Source organism: Rhinatrema bivittatum, chromosome 5 (assembly GCF_901001135.1).
Source record: "Rhinatrema bivittatum chromosome 5, aRhiBiv1.1, whole genome shotgun sequence".
Lineage (NCBI taxonomy): Eukaryota > Metazoa > Chordata > Amphibia > Gymnophiona > Rhinatrematidae > Rhinatrema > Rhinatrema bivittatum.
The window spans coordinates 375,164,934-375,185,652 of NC_042619.1; the positions used below are offsets into that span (position 1 = coordinate 375,164,934).

Here is a 20,719-nt window from a genome sequence, read left to right on the forward strand (position 1 = left end):
TGGATTTTTTGGTTGTTTTTGAGTGTGATTGGGTTTTGGATGATTTCAATGTTTTTGCGTTCCAAGAGTAGGAATTCTGTTTTCTCTATGTTAATCACTAGTTCCATCTGATTTAGTAATTGTTTGATGATATCCAGGTACATATTAGCTATGTTCAGGGTCTTTTCGATTGTATCATCAATGGGTAAGATGATTTGGATATCATCAGCGTAAATGTAGTGTGAGATGCTTAGACCAGCTAGAAGGTGACAAAGTGGTAGTAGGTATATGTTGAATAGGGTGGCCGATAAAGCTGATCCCTGTGGGACTCCAGTTTGAAGTTTTATTTTATTTGACATTACATCTTTTATCTGCACTTGGTAATGTCTGTTGTCTAGGTATGATTGAAACCATTTGATTGTTTTATTACTTAAGCCTATTTCTTCTAATCTATTTAGTAGGATGTTGTGATTTACGGTATCAAATGCTGCCGATAGGTCAAGCATCATTAAGATGTACCGCTTCCCGCTATCAAAGCCTGTTATGATGTTATCTGTTAGGGCAAGCAGTAATGTTTCAGTACTGTAGTGTTTGCGAAAGCCGTGTTGTGATGGGTATAGTATATTGTTATTCTCTAAATGTTCGGCAAGCTGTTTTTGTATGGCTTTTTCTATTAGTTTTGCAATTAGTGGTAGGTTTGATACTCGCCTATAATTGTTCAGAATGTTTGGATCACTGCTTTTTTTTTTTTTTTTTTAAATCGGTTTTACAATTGCCCCTTTTAGTGAGTCTGGCATGTTTCTTTCTGTCAGGGATAGATTGATAATCTTTGTTAGTGTTGGGGATACTGTGTTGGCTATTTTTTTTATGTCTATGGTTGGTATAGTGTCAACTGCATGTGGGGCGGGGTTAATTCTTTTTAGCATGGTTTCAACTTCTAGTTCCGAAATCTCATTGAATTCTGACCATTGATTAACATCTCGTTTTTGCATTTTAATGATTTGTTTGGTTGTGTTAGGAATCTTGTTTTTTACGTTCATAATTTTTTCATTGAAGAAAGTGGCTATTTCATTACATCTATTTTCTGATAAGTTTTGGGGAGTATCCGATTTATCATTGATGAGCTTATTTACAATGCTGAACAGTGTTCTTGGGTTGTTTGCGAATTTTTCTATTTTAGTACTGTAATATTGTTTTTTTATGTTAAGTATGGTTTGTTTATAGTAGGCCAGATGTTTTCTATATTTAGTTAGGTTTTCATGTGTTTTGGTTTTTCTCCATTCTCTTTCTTTTTTTCTCAGGTTTCTTTTGGTTTCCTTTATCTTTTCATTATGCCATTGTTTAGATGTTTTGGGTTCTTTTTTTTAAATGTTTTTTATTGGGTTTATCTCATCTGCTATTTTCTTGGTGGTTTGTATCCATGAAGTAATTGCGGAGTGGCAGTTGCTGTAATCCATATCCATTAGTTTTACTTCCAATTTGTCTTTCAGTGTTTCTGTGCTAAAAGGTGGGCGATATTTGAATTCATATGGTTCTTTTTCTATTGTTGCTTGTGGTTCTGGGAGTTCGACAGTGGATTGTATAAGAAAGTGATCTGACCAGGAGATCTGAGTGTAGTCTGCTTTAATGTGTTCTAAGTAGCTTTATTTTTTGCATGAACCAAATGGCTTAAGACAGTCTTATGGGCAGGTTCATGACACATTACAGGAAGCTGGGTTAAAAATGGAAATGACATACACAAAAGTCAAAGTAATTGCTGCTTAAACTTCCAGATAAGAGCATTATCTTGTTCAAAAGGAGACGGAAAACATGCTGCACATGGTAAAATGATGGTATTAAGGTGATCTCGGTATAAAAAAAATAAATCAAAGATGACCATGACTAAACCACAGCACTCAAAAAAAATAAATCGACAAAACCAATCACAAAGTAATCCAAAGTTTACAAACAAGATTTTTTTCTTTAATCTCTCATCCTTGAGACAGGAGCCTACAGGACAGTTGATATAAAATATCCGAACATGCTTTTTCACTAACTCTGGCTCAAAGAGAGACATCAAGGGTACATTTTCAAAGACTCCAGCGCCTTTTACATGTGCACATTACAAATACCCTAACTCAAAACAACACTGCACCATTATGAAGCACTTTCAGAAATCCATTGGATGAGAAATTGTTAAGCAAGGGACTGTGTACACGTAATGATGGTAACTTTAAAACGTAGGCGTGTGCGCCCATATAAATGTGTATATGAGCGTGCTGAAAAGTATGCATGCACTTTATGAGTTAGGGGGCTTATAAAAACTTTGCCCAGCAGTGTCTGCACGTATGATTATCCAGTATATTTGCCTTTTAATTAACTTCAGTGGTTATAAGCTGCCATGACAGACTACTGGCAGCTTTAACCTGCCACAATCAGATTCCAAAATGACTGTGTCTAGGGACAGGTTTTCACAACTATTGTGGCTTTACCACGAATGAAGTGAGGTATTATCTATATCTATTCTTCCTATAAATTCAGATCCAGTTTTAGGTAACATGGGGCCAATTTTCAGTTTAGGCTTCTTAACTTTTGCACTTAGCTCCTAAATAGTCCCTTTTGAAAATATACTAAGGCTAAGTCCCTAAACTTAGGCTCCTAGTTTCATTAGGCTCCTTAATTTGGGAGCTTAAAAAGTAGGTGGTTTCTGGGGTGGAGTTAGGGCAAGGAAACAAAGTTAGGAGTTTAACACTGATTTTCAGAGCTAAGCACCTAATTTAGGGTCCTAAATCTAGGCAAATGAAGAGCAGTCCTAAATTTAGGAGCCTAACCTTTAAGTTCCAAAATGTGGGGTAAATTTTAAAAGGTGCGCGTGCTACCCGCCACGCTCACATGTACGCCCGATTTTATAACTTGCTCGCTCAGGCGCGCGCAAGTTATACAATCAGGGGTTGGCGCGCGCCGAGCCGTGCTGCCTTCCCCCGTTCCCTACCCCCCACCCCCCCTCGCCTTTTCTCCCCTACCTTTTTTTTTTCTCTCTTTTATTCCAAAACTTACTTCAGCCCTGGGGCTGAAGTAAGTTGCGCGTGCCGGCCGACTGCCGGCGCGCAATCCCCAACGCAGCACAAATGGCATTGTGCCAGGAGCCTCTGACCCCGCCCCCTCACCGCCCATGCCCCGCCCCCTTCCCGCCCTTTTAGTAAAGCCCCAGGACTTACACGCATCCCGGGGCTTTACTCTCGTCGCCGGGCCTTTTGAAAATAGGCCCGGCGCTCGTAACCCTTTGAAAATACGGCCCTATATATGCATTTTCAGCAGAAAACGTAAAAAGTTGATTTTTAAAAGCCTGACGAGGGTATCAAATAGAAGATGTGAAAATACGTGAGGCCGGTGCATGAGGAGCGGATTTTAAAAGCCGCCTGAATACGCACGAACTTGCCGCTATGTGCGCAAATGAAAAGGTTAAAAAAAAAAAAAGGGGGCATGGTCTGGGCAGGACACGGGCATCCTTGGATTTTAAAGTGAAACTAGCGCGCAAATACTTAACATGCACAGGCGCGAGTTGGGGGGTCCCCGCCACATAACTTTACTTCTGCTATGGATGACATGCAAGTTATAAAATATAGATAGAGAGGCGGGGGTTTTAAGGGTCGGGACTGACAGGAGAGAAAGGGGGGTTTGGACGGCCTCTCCTTTACCTGGCTGAACTGGGAACAAACTGGGAAAACTGGTAATGGCATCGGCACGCACGCGCAGCTTTTAAAAATCCTCCCCACTTATGTGGTAGAAGTGGCATTTGCACGTGTGTTATAAAATGTCCACCTCCCTGGGCGCGGGCTGACGAGTGCACAGGTTTAAAAATTACTGTCTTATGTCCCTAACTTCGGATGGGGCCTAAATTTAGGACTCAGTTTTTTTTTGTTTTTTTTTAAATATCGTCCCCCATATGTGTATCAAGAGACAGGAAAATTCTGTAATCTGAATATTATTTTGCCCATGAGTATCAGTTACATAAGTATAAAGCATTTTCACTACAACAAAGACCAAGGCCATTCTTCATTTTATTTATGTGGTCCAGTCCAAATAAACCACTGGTGATTAACCATGTGCAGTGACATAATTTTAAGATTGAAATCCTACCCTGTCAAGCTCTTTGTTCCGGATGTTCTGCAGAATGTCTTGACAGTAGTTGTAATATTCATCAGTGAGAAATGCAAACTAGAGAGTAAAATGAAAGATAATCAAAAAAGAAAAAAAAAAGAAGAAATTAGCGGCAGAGAGATTAAAAACAATTCTGTTGATTCTGTCGAAACTTACAGGCTTGAATGGATGTTTTTTCGCTATTTCCTGTTCCCACAATGTAAATCTACTGAATTCGGGCACAGAGCATCCAACTCCATCTTTCTTTGCCTGCAAAATGACACCAGACTGGGAGCAGTTTTAGTTTCATTAGGAAACAAAACACATTTTCATTTTTCTGCCTGGTTTATAGCCTGACCAAAACTACATAACTCAGTGCCTTTGCAAAAGCGCAGTTTCCATGCAGCTGTTATTTTTTATTTTGCTCTTATTCCAAAGCCTTTTTTTTTTGTCCTAACATATTTTATGATTGTTTTTTTCTTTTGAAATACTAGCCGTGCAACTTTTATTACAGCTGTGAGTCCACTCCTGAACAATTTGTGCTTTCCATGTACAAATATGCCTGAATAGATAAGAGGAGAATACAAAGGCTGGCACCTGAGCCTCCTGCTTTTCTGAGATTGAAAGTGATGGGAATGCTAACAGAAGCTTTGAAAAACTTTTAACACTAAATATGGTTTCAACTGATGACCTAAAACCACATTTCTCAAATCGGTCCTGGAGTATCCCTCAGCCAGTCTGGCTTTCAGGATAGGAACCAGCTAAGGAGTAACTCTAAGGCCAGCATGAGAAACATATTTAAAAAACCCTCTAAAGTCAAATCCTAGTCCAAATTCTACACATCACTGCATTACATTACAGTATACTCTTCAGTCTAGTAGGGAAGTGATGTTAATACAGTTCTGACTGACCAGCAAGGATTTGCTAATATTGTTACATTCACAGTATTCAAGATGTTAGAATTAACTCTTATAGAACCCTACCTTGTACTACAAAAGGTCACAACAATTATCCTTCCTTATCCACACTCTTATGAAATCCAAATATTTATAATCATTTTCAAGCATTCTTTACATTTTGACATCTAAAATAAATAAAATAAAGGAGAAAATATAGCACAGCTCGCAAATAATTTGAAGAATAAAAATAAACAGTATTAACTTTTTTTAAACCAAAATATTAAAGAAAACAATTTAGCATTTTAAAAATATATTAGCCTATTTACAGTTCTAGGGGAGAAGCTAGTGGCTCCTCCATTGTTCTGGTCCCACTGCGGTCACCTGGTGATATGGGTGCCTCCCTATAACTCTTCTTCCTTCTACCAGAGAGGAAGCATGCAGATTGGCTGGGAAAGGAAATGAAAGACATAACAGTATGCACAATTATCTTACCAAGGCCTTCATAACTCACCTTTAATCATTCCACTGTAGCTCACACTAGAAAACCAATGCTTAAATACCTTTTGCATAATGCAGTAATAGGGTATGGGGTAAATTTGCAAAGACTTAGGTGCCTTTCATATGGGTGTGGATGAAATGCACATTCTGCACAGGTTGAGACAACAGAAAAATCCTAGAGAGCCAAACAGAAGACCTGTTTTGACTCTAACTGACCTTAGAGAAGAATGACAGGCTGCATAAATTATGCTAAGAGAAAATGCAGGTGTGTGTAGGGCCCTGGGAGAGGACTTCTTAGGAGCAGAAAGTTCAGGACTCCTCACACTCCCCCTTTTTTTTTGCTCAGGAGAAGAGGCTGCTGGCAGAGCAACAGTAGAAGAGAACCCAGCAACAGTGAATAGGTCAGAGGACCCACAAGTGAATGAAACAGAGACGGGCCTTGTCAGAGGTAGTGTGAATACACAGTGTCATCATCATCGTTGTTCATTTATGGTCACTCTTTTCCACCGCAAGGGTTCAAAGCATGTAACAAGCAACATTACAACAAAAGGGAACAGTATAAAAGTATAAATAATTACAGTAAATTCCAGAGCAAGATCATATCAAAAGCCTTGCTGAAATCCAAGCAAACCATATGGAACGCTCTCTTCCTTGATCCAATTCTCTAATCACCCAATCAAAATACTCAATCGGATTAGTTTGACAGGAACTCCCCTCTGGTAAAACCATGTTGTCCGGATCCTGTAAACCACTGAATTGCAGATAGTTCATTATCCTTTCCTTTAGCAGTCTCTCCATTAATTTTCCTACCACTGAAGTAAGGCTAACCGGCCTGTAGTTTTCAGCCTCCTCCTTGCCACTACTTTTGAAAAGTGGGACCACTACCGCTCTTCCTCCAGTCCTGTGGCTCTGCTCCCGTCTCCAAGGATCTACTGAATACGTCCTTCAGTGGACATACAAGCACTTCTCAGAGCTCCTTAAGTATTCTGGGCTGTATCTCATCCGCCCCCATGGCCTTGTCCACTTTCAGCTTTCCTAGTTCCACCCAACAGTCTCTTCTATAAATGGGGTAAATCTACTCTATTCTCACCTGTACTCTTGCTAGCCAGCAACATTCCTTCTCCAATATATTTTTAAAATATTTCTGCTGTTTCTTCATTTTTCTCCATACCTTCAGTCCTTATCTCCTTTCAGTCTTATAATGCCATCTCTAATCTTCCTCCTTTCTCTGACATATCTGAAAAATGTTTTGTCACCGTGCTTTACCTATTTGGTGCTCTTTTCTTCCATTCCATCTTCTGAAATCCTAATTTCTTTCCTCCAGCTTCACCAGACATTCTTCTCTGTGTTCCTCTTCTTTGAGTTCCGTTGTACTTTTTGAATGCCGATCTTTTTGCCTTTATTTTCTCAGCCACCTCCTTGAAGAACCATATTGGTTTCCTTTTTCTTTTATTTCCTTTTTTTTTTACATACAGGTTTGTTGCAGCTCTTTTTAGTTTGTCTTCTAGCTCCTCCTCAAGGTACATTGCTATTTTACCACAGTCTGTGTTTTTGAAATCCAGGACCTTGATCTTTGTGTGAATCCCCTCCTTCTAGGCTGTTATATCCAACCATCACTGGTACCCAGGTGGCCACTTACCCAGACATTTGAAATACAGTCTTCATCTGTGACTACCAGATCCAGGATTGCTCCTCCCCATATGAGTTCTATCAGCATTTGTCTAAGTAGAGACCCTTGAAGGACATCCAGAATCTCTCTACTTCTGCAGATTCTGCAGCAGGGGTACTCCAATTCACATTGGGCAGATTAAAGTCTCCAAGGAGCAACATATCTCCTTTCTTTCCCACTTCCCACCAGATCTCTATCCAGTTCATCTGTCTGATTTGGAGGCCTGTAGACTACACCAGTGTAAATGGAAGTGCTGTCTTTTCGTAAGACAGCCCACAGCTTCTTCCTTTTTCCACGCCCTCTGCATTTCAGTTGCTCAGATATTGTTTTTGACATGAAGAGCTGCTCCCCTCCCCCATTTCTGTGATCTCCAGTCTTTCTGAACAGGTTATAGCCCAGCGTAACTTTATCCCATTCATGAGACTCACTGAACCATGCTTCTGTAACTGCAACAATATCCAAGTCTGCCTCCTCCATTAGGACCCGTAGATCTGGAATTTTATTGCCCAGACAAAGGCCATTTGTGCTGATAGCTTTCTAGGTTTTCTCATTCAGCTTGCTGCTCTTCCTGGACATCTTTTCTGCCCTTTTGCTTAAAAGTGGACTATTGAGCCAATAAGAACATGCCATACTGGGTCAACCAAGGGTCTGACCAACGGTGGCCAATCCAGGCAATAAGAACCTGGCAAGTACCCAAAAACTAAGTCTATCCCATGTTACTGTTGCTAGTAATAGCAGTGGCTATTTTCTAAGCCAACTTAATTAATAGCAGGTAATGGACTTCTCCTCCAAGGACTTGTCCAAACCTTTTTTAAACACAGCTACACTAACTGCACTAACCACATCCTCTGGCAACAAATTCCAGAGTTTAATTGTGCATTGAGTGAAAAATAATTTTCTCTGATTAGTTTTAAATGTGCCACATGCTAACTTCATGGAGTGCCCCCTAGTCCTTCTATTATCCGAAAGAATAAATAACTGATTCACATTAACCTGTTCTAGACCTCTCATGATTTTAAACATCTCTATCATATCACCCCTCAGCCGTCTCTTCTCCAAGCTGAAAAGCCCTAGCCTCTTTAGTCTTTCCTCATAGGGGAGCTGTTCCATTTCCTTTATCATTTTGGTCGCCCTTCTATGTACCTTCTTCATCATAACTATATCTTTTTTGATATGCGGCGACCAGAATTGTACACAGTATTCAAGGTGCGGTCTCACCAATTTTTGTTAATTTCTCCACCCATAAGAACATAAGTTTTGCCATGCTGGGTCAGACCAAAGGTCCATCAAGCCCAGCATCCTGTTTTCAACAGTGGCCAAGCCAGGTCACAAATACCTGGCAGGATCCCTAAGTTCAATAGGTTCCATGCTGCTTATCCCAGGGACAAGCAGTGGATTTCCAATCCAAATCCACTTTAATGTTTTGGATTTTTTTTCCAGGAACTTATCCAAATCTTTTTTTTAAACCTAGCTACACTAAGAGGTAGATCTTAAATAAGGTCGCGCGCATGAACAAAAGTACGCCGGATTTTATAAGATACACATGTAGCCGCGCGTATCTTATAAAATCCGGGGTCGGTGTGCGCAAGGCTGCGCAAAATCGGCAACCTGCACGCGCCGAGCCGCACAGCCTGCCTCCGTTCCCTCCGAGGCCGCTCCGAAATAGGAGCGGCCTCGGAGGGAACTTTCCTTCCGCGTCCCCCACCTTCCCCTCCCTTCCCCTATCTACCCCACCCCCCAGCCCTACCTAAATCCCCCCCCTACCTTTTGTTGTGCAAGTTACGCCTGCTTGAAGCAGGCGTAACTTAGGCGCACCGCCTCGGCATCCCCCGGCACAGGCCGCAGTGCCAGGGGACTCGGGACTGCCCTCCCGGCCCGCCCCCGAACCATCGCCACGCCCCCGGACCCGCCCCTGGACTGCCGACATGCCCCCTCCCGCCCCTTTTACGAAGCCCCGGGACTTGCGCGTGCTGGCGGCCTATGCAAAATAGGCGCGCCAGCGCCCTAGCCCTAAGAGTTTTTACCACACCCTTTGGCAACATGTTTCAGAGTTTAATTATGCATTGAGTAAAAAAGTATTTTCTTCCATTTGTATTAAATGTATCACCTAGTAACTTCATTGCATGTCCCCTAGTCTTTGTAATTTTTGAAAGCATAAACAACTGGTTCATGTTTACCCATTCCAATCCATTCATTATTTTATAGACCTCTGTGAAATCTCTGTTGTCTCTTCTCCAAGCTGAAGAGCCCTAACCTCTTTAGCCTTTCCCCATAGGGGAATTGTACCATCCCTATTATATTTTAGTAATTAATTTGTGTATGCTTAATTTGCATCATGTGGGCATTTCATTTTGAAATTGCTGTAAAAAAAACCCCCAATCTAGTTAGCAGTAGGCAGTACTATTAGGACCAAGATGGTCAATATGAATATACGAGAGATTTGTATTCAAAGATATGTGCATGCACTGTCTTGTGCATTCATTGTAGATATCCTGAAAACCAAACTGATTGGGGTTCTCAAGGACTGGGTGAGGATCACTATTCTAGAATTTCATTTCTACTAAGAAATACTTGCTGCCTGCAATTTATTTATTCCTTTTTTGGGGGTAATTGAACCCATGTGTTAGGATCCAGCCTGCTATGCAGCCTCCCTTCTACCAGTGCTCCCCATGGAGCTACACCTGCTCTCACTGCAGCCATAGTCACCATGGGCCCACTTCCTATATTTGTCTTTGTTGGGAGTGACATTTCAACTTCCTTCTATGAACCCTGTCCTCTAGTTTAAATGCTTTATGACATATGATTTGAATTTCTCATTTAGGATCCTTTTTCCTGCCATGAACAGATGTGGGACTTTACCATATAGCCTTTTATTGTTTCATACATGGCCTCATCCTTCACTATATCCAAATCCTTCTTTCTTACATCAGGTTTTGAGCCATATATTGAAGTGGTCTATATGGCTCAGCCTTTCCTTCTCTTTTCCATGAACAGATAACACTTCTGGAAAGGCAATAGTTTTCACCATGTGTCAAATCTGCTTTCCCAGAGTCTCGAAATCTCTGGACTGTTTGGATCTTTAAAGATGGCCGGCGCCATCTTTAAAGATGGCGCCGGCCATCCAGTGCTCCTACCATGTGACAGGTGCCGGCCAATGGCACGGATACCCTGTCACATGGTAAGGGCAAAGGGCCATCGGCGCCATCTTTATGAGTGGCAGCCGACGGCCGGAGAACGGGAGATCGCTCCCGGGACCACCACTAGAGCAGCAGGTAATTTTAAAATGTTTTGGGGGGATCGGGAGGGTGGGAGAAGTTAAGGGGACATCTTTAAAGGGTCGGGTGGGTTTTTTTTTAATCGGGCCATCGGTGCCAATTTTGAGTGGCAGTCAAAATGGCGCCGATAGCCCAAGAGCGGGAGATTGGTCCCTGCACCCCCACTGGACCACCAGGTACTCGTAAAAAGTTTTGGGGGGGTTCGGGGGGGTGGGGGAAGGTAAGGGGTCAATTTTAAAGGGTCGGGCCTCACTAAAAAAAAATTAACGATGTGAATCGGAACCAATTCCGATTCACATCTCCAGCGATCAGATTTTTTTCTCCCTCCAGCCGAACCCAATCGTTAAGACGATCAGGCACATGATTCACATCTCTAGTTTACATTGCTAGAGCATCTTCATTTTCCAAATGCAGAAAAGGGATTTTGTACTGGGTGGATAATACATATATGGCTGATGTATCCTGCTGTCTATGGAAAACACCCATTACAGTTAAACAAGTTTGCTTTCACTATCAACAAGCAGGAGTAAATCATCCATAACGAGTGGGGAGTCCCAAGCTGAGGGCTGACTTAGCAAGAGCACTTTAACATACAGACAACCTGGGCCCCACATGGTGAAGCATGGACTATTGGGTAATTAGGCTGAACAAAACGGCTTGTCCAAAATTACTGTCTCTTCGGGACATGCTCTTCAGGCAATAGTGGAACATGAAGGTGATCAGGTTCTGGTCACAGCATCTCAAACTAGATATAGTAGAATTAGAAAAGATACAGAGAAGGGAAACCAACATGAAAGAGGGGATGGAATGATTGCCTATAAGGAAAGGCTAAAGAGGTCAGGGCTTTACAGCTTGGAGAAAAGACGACTGAGGGGAGATATGATAGAGGTCTATGAAATAATGAGTGGATTGGAATAGGGAAACAAATCGGTTGTTTATGCTTTCAAAAAGTACAAAGACTAAGGGACATGCAATGAAGTTACTAGATATATTTAAGATAAATAGGAAAAAATACTTTTTTACTCAATGCATAATTAAACTCTGGAATTCAATATCAGAGGATGTGGTAAAAGCCATTAGTGTAACTGGATTTAAAAAAGGTTTGGACAAGCTCCTGGAAGAAAAGTCCATAAATCATTATTAAGGTGGACTTGGGGAAATCTACTGCTTATCCCAGGGATAAGCAGCATGGAATTTATTGAACTTAGGAGTCCTGCCAAATACTTGTGATCTGGATTGGCCATTGTTGGAAAGAGGATGTTGGACTCGATGGATCTTTGGTCTAACCCAGCACGGAAAAACTTATGATCTTAAGTAGCAGCTCTGCAGATGTCTTCAACAGAAGTAGCCTTCAAATGAGTCACTGAAGTAGCCAAGGCTCATACTTTAAGAGTCTGCTATTGTAAACCAGCCAGAATGTAGCAGTGTGCTATATAGTCCACAAGCCAACTGGAAAGAGTCTTCTTGGCCACTGCCCTTCTCAATCTGTTGGTATCAAAGGACAGAATACAAAGGCAGTCCTTTGGTTGAATGAACTGACATGTCAAATTATAAATAAACTGAATCCTTGGTATCTTTATTTTCAATGCTCAGACAGCTGCTTAGAGGAGCCCCTGGTTGTTGAAAGTAGACAGAACAGCAATCATAACCTGAGAGGTTATAAAGGTCAGAGTATTTGTACAATTGCAGAATTGTCTTCATCTAATTAACTGAAGGCCTAATGAGTCAATCAGTTTTTTAGTTCCTATTAATAAATTTTATTTTTAAAAGTGTTAATGAATCCACTGGAAGGGTATCAAGCTTTTGTACATGCCATATTCACAATTTTATTATTTTCAATTTGTTAAAATCAGTAAATAAATAGTAATCTGTAATTCAAAATTGCAAAACAATGTCATGTTTAACTTTATATCATGTAGAGGTTGTGTCAGCTTCTGTTTACCTATAGATTCATTAAAACATAGAATTTGAAAATCAGTGCCTAAACGTTTGCACACAACTGTAGGTGTTGTGCAATGTTGAATGCTACTCTTCTTCTACAAAGATAACATTGAATCCATTGGATCCATGAAGGAAGCTTTAAACGTTCTCCTGAAGTAATCACTCCCTGTGCCACAACAATGACCATAATTGGTTTTCTCCATCTACTGCCTGATATATTGAAGCCAGACTGGTATGCTTGCAGTAGTGCTAGAACTCAAATAAGTCCTGTGGAGTGAGTTATGGAATAGAGGGAGCTGGAAGTGTGACAGAGGAGAAGAAACCAGCCAGCAGCAAACATGGCTGAGGACCAAAAGGTAAATGGAATAGAGACTAGCTTCCATGGAAGAGTAGCCTAATGGTTGGAGTAGTGGGCTGCAAACCAGGGTTCAAATTCCACTGCTGCTACTTGTGACCTTGGGCAGGTCACTTTACCCTCCATTACCTCATGTATGAATTTAGGTTTAGATTTATTATTTCGCAATAAGGGTATAACACATGAAAAACAGTGTTTATCACGCATCCAACACTGTTTATCTCACAATACCACATGATATTCTGGCCAAAAATCCACCCATATTGGTATTAGCTGCTTTGCATGCATACAATTTACAAAATCTGGCCATAAATTTTAGACAAAAAAAGGTATACAAGTAGAGGAGGAAGAGGAAAAGATTCAACTTTAATTGACAAGGATCGGATTCTGAAACTAAAATAGGTGGAGAATTTCTATATGTGGATGTAGAATTGTGTCCGCGCTGAGATAAGTCCTTAGCGCCAACAGGTTTCGGCACCATGAATTTCTGCACTGATGAAAAAGATGTTGTGACAGATGACTGTTTGTTTTAGGGATTCTACTCTGAGAGCAGATGATGCTGTAGTCTTTTGCGCCAGTGTTTTGGTGCGATGCTTTTTAGAAGACAGTTCCAAAGAAGTTGTGCGGTCTGAAGGGGAACATTTTTTTCTGCCCCTCCTAGAATCTAACCCTTTGGGTACTGGCTTCCTGAGCTGGACCTCTCTATCTGAGGAAGAGGAGAACTCACATTTTAGCTTTATGCTCCTGCAGACTTGAGCTTGTAGAGACATTTTGCCACATGGCACACACATTGAGAAGAATCATGTGTAGGGCCCAGACAACTCAGACATAAATCACAGAGATCCTGACTTACCATCTTATGGTATCATTTGGAACACAATTTAAAAGGTCTCTTACCTGCTCTAGGTGACTTTCTGAACATTTTGAGGAAAAAGAATTTGACTTAAGAGATAAAAATGAAAAAGGACTGAGAAAAGAAATAAAAATACCAAAGGAGAAATCTAAACTGAAAAACTGAGGTGATAGTTGAGAGAAAGTAGAAAATTCTAACCGAACTCTGAGGAAGATAAAAAAAGATTGAGGTGACTTGCGCCGTTGTGGCAACATGTAATGCCCACACATTCTCAGAAAGACTTCTCTATCTTTTTGAGTTTTGAGAGAGCTTCTCCATGTTGGTGCTGTCGGATGACATCACCCACTTGGTGAGGCTGTTTGTTCCTGCTTGTCCAGGGATAAAACAGTTGCCTCCAGAATATGTACACAGTATTAGCATTCACAGTAACACAAAATTTGTACTAAGTGCTCAGTAGCATAAAAATGTTAAATAGCATGAGAATGCTAAACTGAACGTGCAAGCTAAGCAAAATAGAATGCATATGCTTAACTGAGCATGCTTAGATCTTTTTGGTTATACCTTCCTTCTTCAAAATTGAATAAACATATGCCTGGCACCTTTTGCTGTTGTCAGTGCTGAGAGGAGAATCTGGAGAGCTAGTGAACCCCAGGAGAAAGGGCATACAAAGAACAGCTACCAAAACCCAGAACTAACAAAGATGCAACTGATGTTTTGGGAGAAGCTAGAGCAGATGAGGAAGCACTGAATTGGAGAATTAATTGGAGCCAGAGGCTGGAGAAGATGCTACAGCAACTGGTGCTTAACCATGTCAACAGCTGTGCTTCATGCAACCAGAGAACAACAACATTTTGAAACTAATACTCAAAAATTCTATGGTGCTCTTTGGAAAAATTACATTAGAAAAATCTAAGCAGCCAAGGAGTGAATTTCTGAATGAATTGCGGCAGATTTCACCAGCCTCAAAGTTGCTTATATTATCATCAAACACATAAAACATATACTGTATATATCAATATATCAAGAGTCATCCATGAAACATCCACCAAATGGCCACATCTGTTCAGTTTGTCTCACATCACTGGAGCAGTGCCTATCAAAAGATTGGGACTAGACATCAACAGCAGCGATACGGAGTCCACACAGACAGATTTGAAAACACAGCAGGGGTGAGCTGATGAATTACCTGCATTACAAAAGCACCAATGAGAAACACACAAAAAAAGAATCCATTAATATTGTTTGCTGACTTATCTAAGGACCCTAACTTGTCCATCAAGGCTGTAGGAGGTTACAGGCCTAGCATATAGGGGAATTTATTGCTGAATTGGGGGAACTCACATTTTTTCAGGGCAGGAGAGTTGGAAGCTAGGGGCCTTGCTTTAAATGATCATAACTAAAGGGATGCTTGTGATCCAACAATATTACTTACTCATCTACGATTCTTTCCCCAGGTCCAATGGGAACTGCCACATGCACAGGACCCATGCCCATCAGTCATCAGCTCCTACAGAATGACACAAACATTCAGCCGAGAGAGAGTCTGAAGGGAGGAGAATGCATTAGATCAGTCCCAGAAAAGGTATTCGTTTGGCACTTAACAGGAATCTTCCAGGCCAGAGTACGGAGGGCATCAGCACCTGATCATCCCACTTTTATGAGGATCGTGTAGTATTGGTGCAGCAATGTCTGGATGATAACATCCATGAGGGCCTGAAAGAAGTCAGAAAAGAGATCTGTGGTGTTAGTAAATGAATTAGCAACATGAAGGTGGCATTCAAAGCCTTTACCTTTGTAATTACTCAAGGTTCTGACCATTTGCAGGTTTCACTAGTTTGAATGACCACCATAGCGATGGACTTCAGGTGACTGATGGCACCACTGGCCACCCCCATCCAGTGAATTGACTTCTTCCTCTTCCACATCAGAGAAGGCAAGGCTGGACATTGATATGCCTAGGTATCATTGAGCTTTCCATCACAGTTTTGGTGGGAAGAAGCTACCGTCTGTCCATCACTCCTAGTTCTAATGGTTTGCCTCCAGTCAGGGATTTACTACTCAATGGCTGCAGCTTTTTCAGTAGATACAATTCAGTCTCCTGACTTGTCTGCCACAACACCTGTATTTCAGGCTGCTGGTTCCATAAAAGCAGACCTGCAGGACAATAAAAGCATGCTGGCTACATTTTATGGACAATCATGCTATTCTCAATAAACTTGTTGTGGGATGGCCCTTTCTGAGGCAGTTCCATCCTTGTGCCTTAGACATTGTGAGGTATGCTAAAGTGTGTTACAAACAGCCGTCACTGAGAACATTTGGCTGGAAAATATTTTAGTGGCGTGGTTTCCGCATTTGTATTTTTTCACTTATAAAGTGTGTGTTGATGTCATTCTTTTCTAAAGAGAAGTGTAGGAAAATTGATCAAAGGTAGTTCTGGAGACATGTAGGGCAGGCCTTGAGACAGGTCTCTATGAGCTTATGGGGAGAGTTCCCCTAAGGCCCAGTACTCTGGCATCTACACTCTCAAGGCCTGTAAGCTGCTTCCTATAGAAGCCTAAAGTGTCATAGCAAAATCCTATGCTAAAGGCCTTCAGGCACCCCTTGGCACTGCTATGGTACTTAATTTTTTGGCTGAAGTAGGAGATTCGTACCTTTCATCTGTAAGTGTACTTGAAAGAGGCAGCAGAGGAAGGTCAGTGGGGACAGCTGTACTCTGTAGGAAATACAGAAAGGAATGCTGAGTTAGCTAAGATGGAAGAAATGGTGAAGTGAAAAAGAACTTTCTTAGTTTTTTTCTACTTACAGGTGAAGTAATCTGCAAGGACTCTGCGTCTGACTTGACTCCACTTCATGGTTCTACCTAATCATCTGATGGAGGAAAGTTCAGTGGGGATCCGGCAGGAGGAAGGGATTAATGTGAACATTGATGAGGCACCTTATTGTAGCAGATGACTACAATTTTACTCCCCGCTTTCACTGGGAAGTATTGTAAGGTTCCCACCTGAGTAATCTGAAAATCTGAAGCGACTTTTTAATACTCCAAATGTCTGCTTTGTCATGAAATGAATGGACACATGGGTTTTGTTATACTCCAGTCTGCTTTTCTCTTGGGACAGTTAACAGGAGGAGGAGCCATGGACAACACTATAACCTTAGAGAGAGCCATAGAGAAAATGAGCTGCATTGATATGCCTAGGTATCATTGAGCTTTCCATTGAGGATGTCTTTCCTGAAAAATTCCCTGGGTTCCCCAAATTCACCCCTCAGCCCTGCACAAACAATGGTGGCATCAAGTGATGATTGTGTGTGCGTGTGTGTGTGTGTGTGCTAGTTTGGTTGCAGTCATAAAAGTCGCCTTGTACTGGTTCTGTTTGATTTGTCATGGCTATGCTAGATTAAGTGTGTTGAGGTATGGTTGTAAAGTGTGAAAAAAGAAGAATGTGAGTAGATAAGATAAAGGAGTACTTATCTAGCAGATGCCCTATGCTGTAACAGACCTTTCTCAAACTGGACAGAGTGTGGAATGTGTATAATATAGGCATAAGAACATAAGAAATTGCCATGCTAGGTCAGACCAAGGGTCCATCAAGCCCAGCATCCTGTTTTCAACAGAGGCCAAACCAGGCTACAAGAACCTGGCAATTATCCAAACACTAAGAAGATTCCATGCTACTGATGCAATTAATAGCAGTGGCTATTCCCTAAGTAAACTTGATTAATAGCCATTAATGGACTTCGCCTCCAAGAACTTATCCAAACCTTATTTGAACTCAGCTATACTAACTGCACCAACTGCATCAAAAGCTTGACTAGTACCTACTTTTCACCCCCCTCCCTTTTCCCTAAGCTGGATTCAAACTCATGGCCCCTGGCACTCAGAGGACTGAGCCCTTACTGCCCCTGGCCACCAGCACCAAGACAGGTCCTAGGATATTGGACCATCACACTCAGAATTTGCTTCAGGGAATAAAAGGCTTTCCTATTCCTAAAGGCCCCTACCCTTTTATGATGTGGCATAAGTGCTACATGCGTGCATGCTACATATGTATATGCGGTTCCAACATGGACCCTCCAATGAGAATTACTTGTTCATAAACCTTTAGGAATCTTTGATTTTAAATTTATCATCTCATGCTCTATCTTCTGCGCAGCAACAAATTTTGGAAAAAAAGACTCTCTTTTGATCCAACTCCATGGTTTGATCCATTTGAATGTGAAATAGGTTTTTTCCGATTTATATGTACACTTTGATTGCGTCATTATTTTGCTTCACAAACCTCACCATCAGATAGCTCGATTTTGAGCAATCCATCTAAATGGATATGGCCAGGTATAGAAGACCCTGCCATTAAGGTGTTTCACTAGCTTGTACTCCAAAGTTTACACTCTTTAACGGCTTGCCCACGTGGACACTTTTGTAATTTTGATCATTCTGATTTTCAGACTTTATATGAATTACAGGCTGTGGATTGATTTAATCACCAAGCTGGTTGACAAAGTGGGTAAGATTGTTTTAATGGATCGATATGATTATGAATAGGAAGTACATAGACAACTGGATGATTCTTGTTTCTATAAACGTCTGGCACAGGATCTCACCTCCACTCTACAAAGTGAGATTTCTACTTTGGTTACAACAGCTTTGGAGATGGACTTCATTGCATCGAAAGAAACTGTTTTCTTGATTAGGAAACATTCACAGGTACCAGTGTTTTATGTTTTACCCAAGATTCACAAGAGATTGTTTGATCCTCCAGGCTGGCCAATAGTATTCGGAGGGGATCACTTCTTAAACTCTTGTCCCAGTTCGTTGATTTTTTCCTGGCTCCATCTGTCCCTTTAATGCCCTCATATATACGCGACTCACAAGACATGATTGTTTTTTTGGACCAACTACATATTGATACTTCAGATCTTCTTCCGATTACATTAGACATGGAGGCCCTTTACACCAACATCCCTCATGATGAGGCTATTGCGGTAGCTATTCATTTTTTTGAATAAAGGACATGGCTGCACAAGGTACTCATTTTCTTTTTGGTACAATTATTGGAAATTGCATTTACCAAATTTTTTTTTGCACTTGACAAGCAATTTTACCATCAGATTTGTGGCACTGACATAAGCGCTACCATGGCCCTGGACCTGGCTAATGTATATGTGGGTGCTTTTGAAGTCCAATTTTTGGAAGACCATCTATTTAAACCAGAGGTTGTGGTGTGGAAGCATTACATAGACGATGTGTCCAGTTTGTGGAGAGGCACTGCATTGTCTTTTGACAAATTTTTGATTTAGCTCAATTCTTTGCTAATATATAATAACATGCCATACAGTTTTTGGACATTATGGTTCATAAGATGAAGTTTGGTTTTTCTACTACTTTGTATGGTAAGATTGTTAATTCCAATACTCTTTTACACTTTCCAAGTGCACATCCGCGTCCATTAAAAAAGTTTGCTGGTGAGCCAATTTTGAAGACTTTGCCACTTCTGCACATTGATTGTGGATTTTCAGCATCAAGCGTGTGCTATGAGGGATAGATTTTTGGCAATAGGATACCCTAAAGCCTACATATTTATTTTATTTATTATTTATTTTTATATACCGGAGTTCCTGTATAAGATACAAATCACTTCGGTTTACATTTAACAGAAAAAAACACTATGGGCTTTGTATGGGTGCCCTAGGCTTTACATAGAACATGGAACAAGGAGCTAATACAATGAGCATATAATATAATATAAAGCATATAATAAAAAGCATATAGTAAAAACATAGATAGAAACCAGAATAAACTTATTTACAGACTTGCTCTATAGATCAGTTGAGAAACTGAATACATGTATTTTAGGATACATGCTGTACGCTCATTATTTGTTTTTAGTTTCTATATACCAATGTTCCTGTATAATATACATATCACACCGGTTTACAAGGAAATACAACTGACGCCTCAAAGGGCAGTTTACATCGAAACATGATAACAGATAACATAAAGGGGCAGGGGAACTTGGAGGAGGTTACAGTGATTAAAACATATCTAGTTACATAGTGATAGCGAAATGAACAGTAACTATTTACAGGAGGTAATGGTCGGTCTGAGTCTATGCAGATATTGTGTTATTCTGGTTCTTAGCTCTCCGGGAAAGCTTGTACGAAAAATACAGTAGTAATCTCCCTCTTTCCTTTTCTGTCACATGTAATACATATGGAAGGCTTTTCTAAGAGCCAAGTACAGCCACAGTGAATGGCTATTGCTACCATGCATTTCAGTAGAGTCATCATGCAGTACCTATGTTTTGCCTTTTTCTCCTCAGGTCCATGAAGTATGGGCCTCTATTTTGCACAATTGGCATATTTTAAAGATTCATGATGTTTTCAAAGACCCACCATGTATTACATACACTCGTGGGAATAATCTGCAAGACCTGTTGGGCCATTCTGATTTTTCAACATGCATGTACCCTACCTGAGGGTCTACTGATGGTTCTCATGGTTCCTGCGGGGGGGGGGGGGGGGGGGGGGGGGGTGTTGCTCAGTGTGGGGTAGATTTTAAAAGCCCTGCACAAGGAAATCCTGCTGGATTTACGCGCGCAGGGCATGCGCGCGCTGGTGCGCCTATTTTGCATAGGCCGCCGGCGCGCTCAAAGCCCCGGGACGAATGTAAGTCCCGGGGCTTGCTAAAATGGGTGGTCTGGGGGGGGGCGTGTCTGCGGTCCGGGGGCATGTCTGCGGTCTCGGGCAGTCCGGGGGCGTGGCCAAGTGCCCCGACACAGCGGCCTGTGTCGGGGCCTGGCCAGCCAGCGGCAGGCGTAACTCCATCGAACAAGGTGGGGGAGATTTAGGTAGGGCTGGGGAGGGGGGGTGGGTTAGATAGGGAAAGGGAGGGAAAGGTTGGGGGGACAAAAAAAAATTCCCTCCGAGGCCGCTCCGATTTCGGAGCGGCCTCAGAGGGAACGGAGACAGGCTGCGTGGCTCGGTGTGTGCAGGCTACCAATTTTGCGCAGCCTTGCGCACGCCGACCCCGGATTTTAAAAGATATGTACGGCTACGCGCGTATCTTTTAAAATCCGGTGTACTTTTGTACGCACGCGCATATTTTTTTAAAATCTGACCCTATGTCACATATCT

At 41.5% G+C, this 20,719-nt stretch overlaps 1 protein-coding gene across 1 annotated transcript in view; it reads right to left on the reverse strand.

The window, feature by feature from the left end:
• RFX8 (RFX family member 8, lacking RFX DNA binding domain) overlaps nucleotides 1-20,719 on the reverse strand; it is a 186,633-nt gene that overhangs the window by 70,023 nt on the left and 95,891 nt on the right. Inside the window, exons 6-8 of the mRNA XM_029603318.1 lie at nucleotides 13,633-13,649; nucleotides 4,276-4,386; nucleotides 4,099-4,176 (exon numbers count right to left, since the gene is read on the reverse strand). Coding sequence (XP_029459178.1) covers nucleotides 4,099-4,176; nucleotides 4,276-4,386; nucleotides 13,633-13,649 — 206 coding nt within the window. The remainder of the gene's footprint in view (nucleotides 1-4,098; nucleotides 4,177-4,275; nucleotides 4,387-13,632; nucleotides 13,650-20,719) is intronic.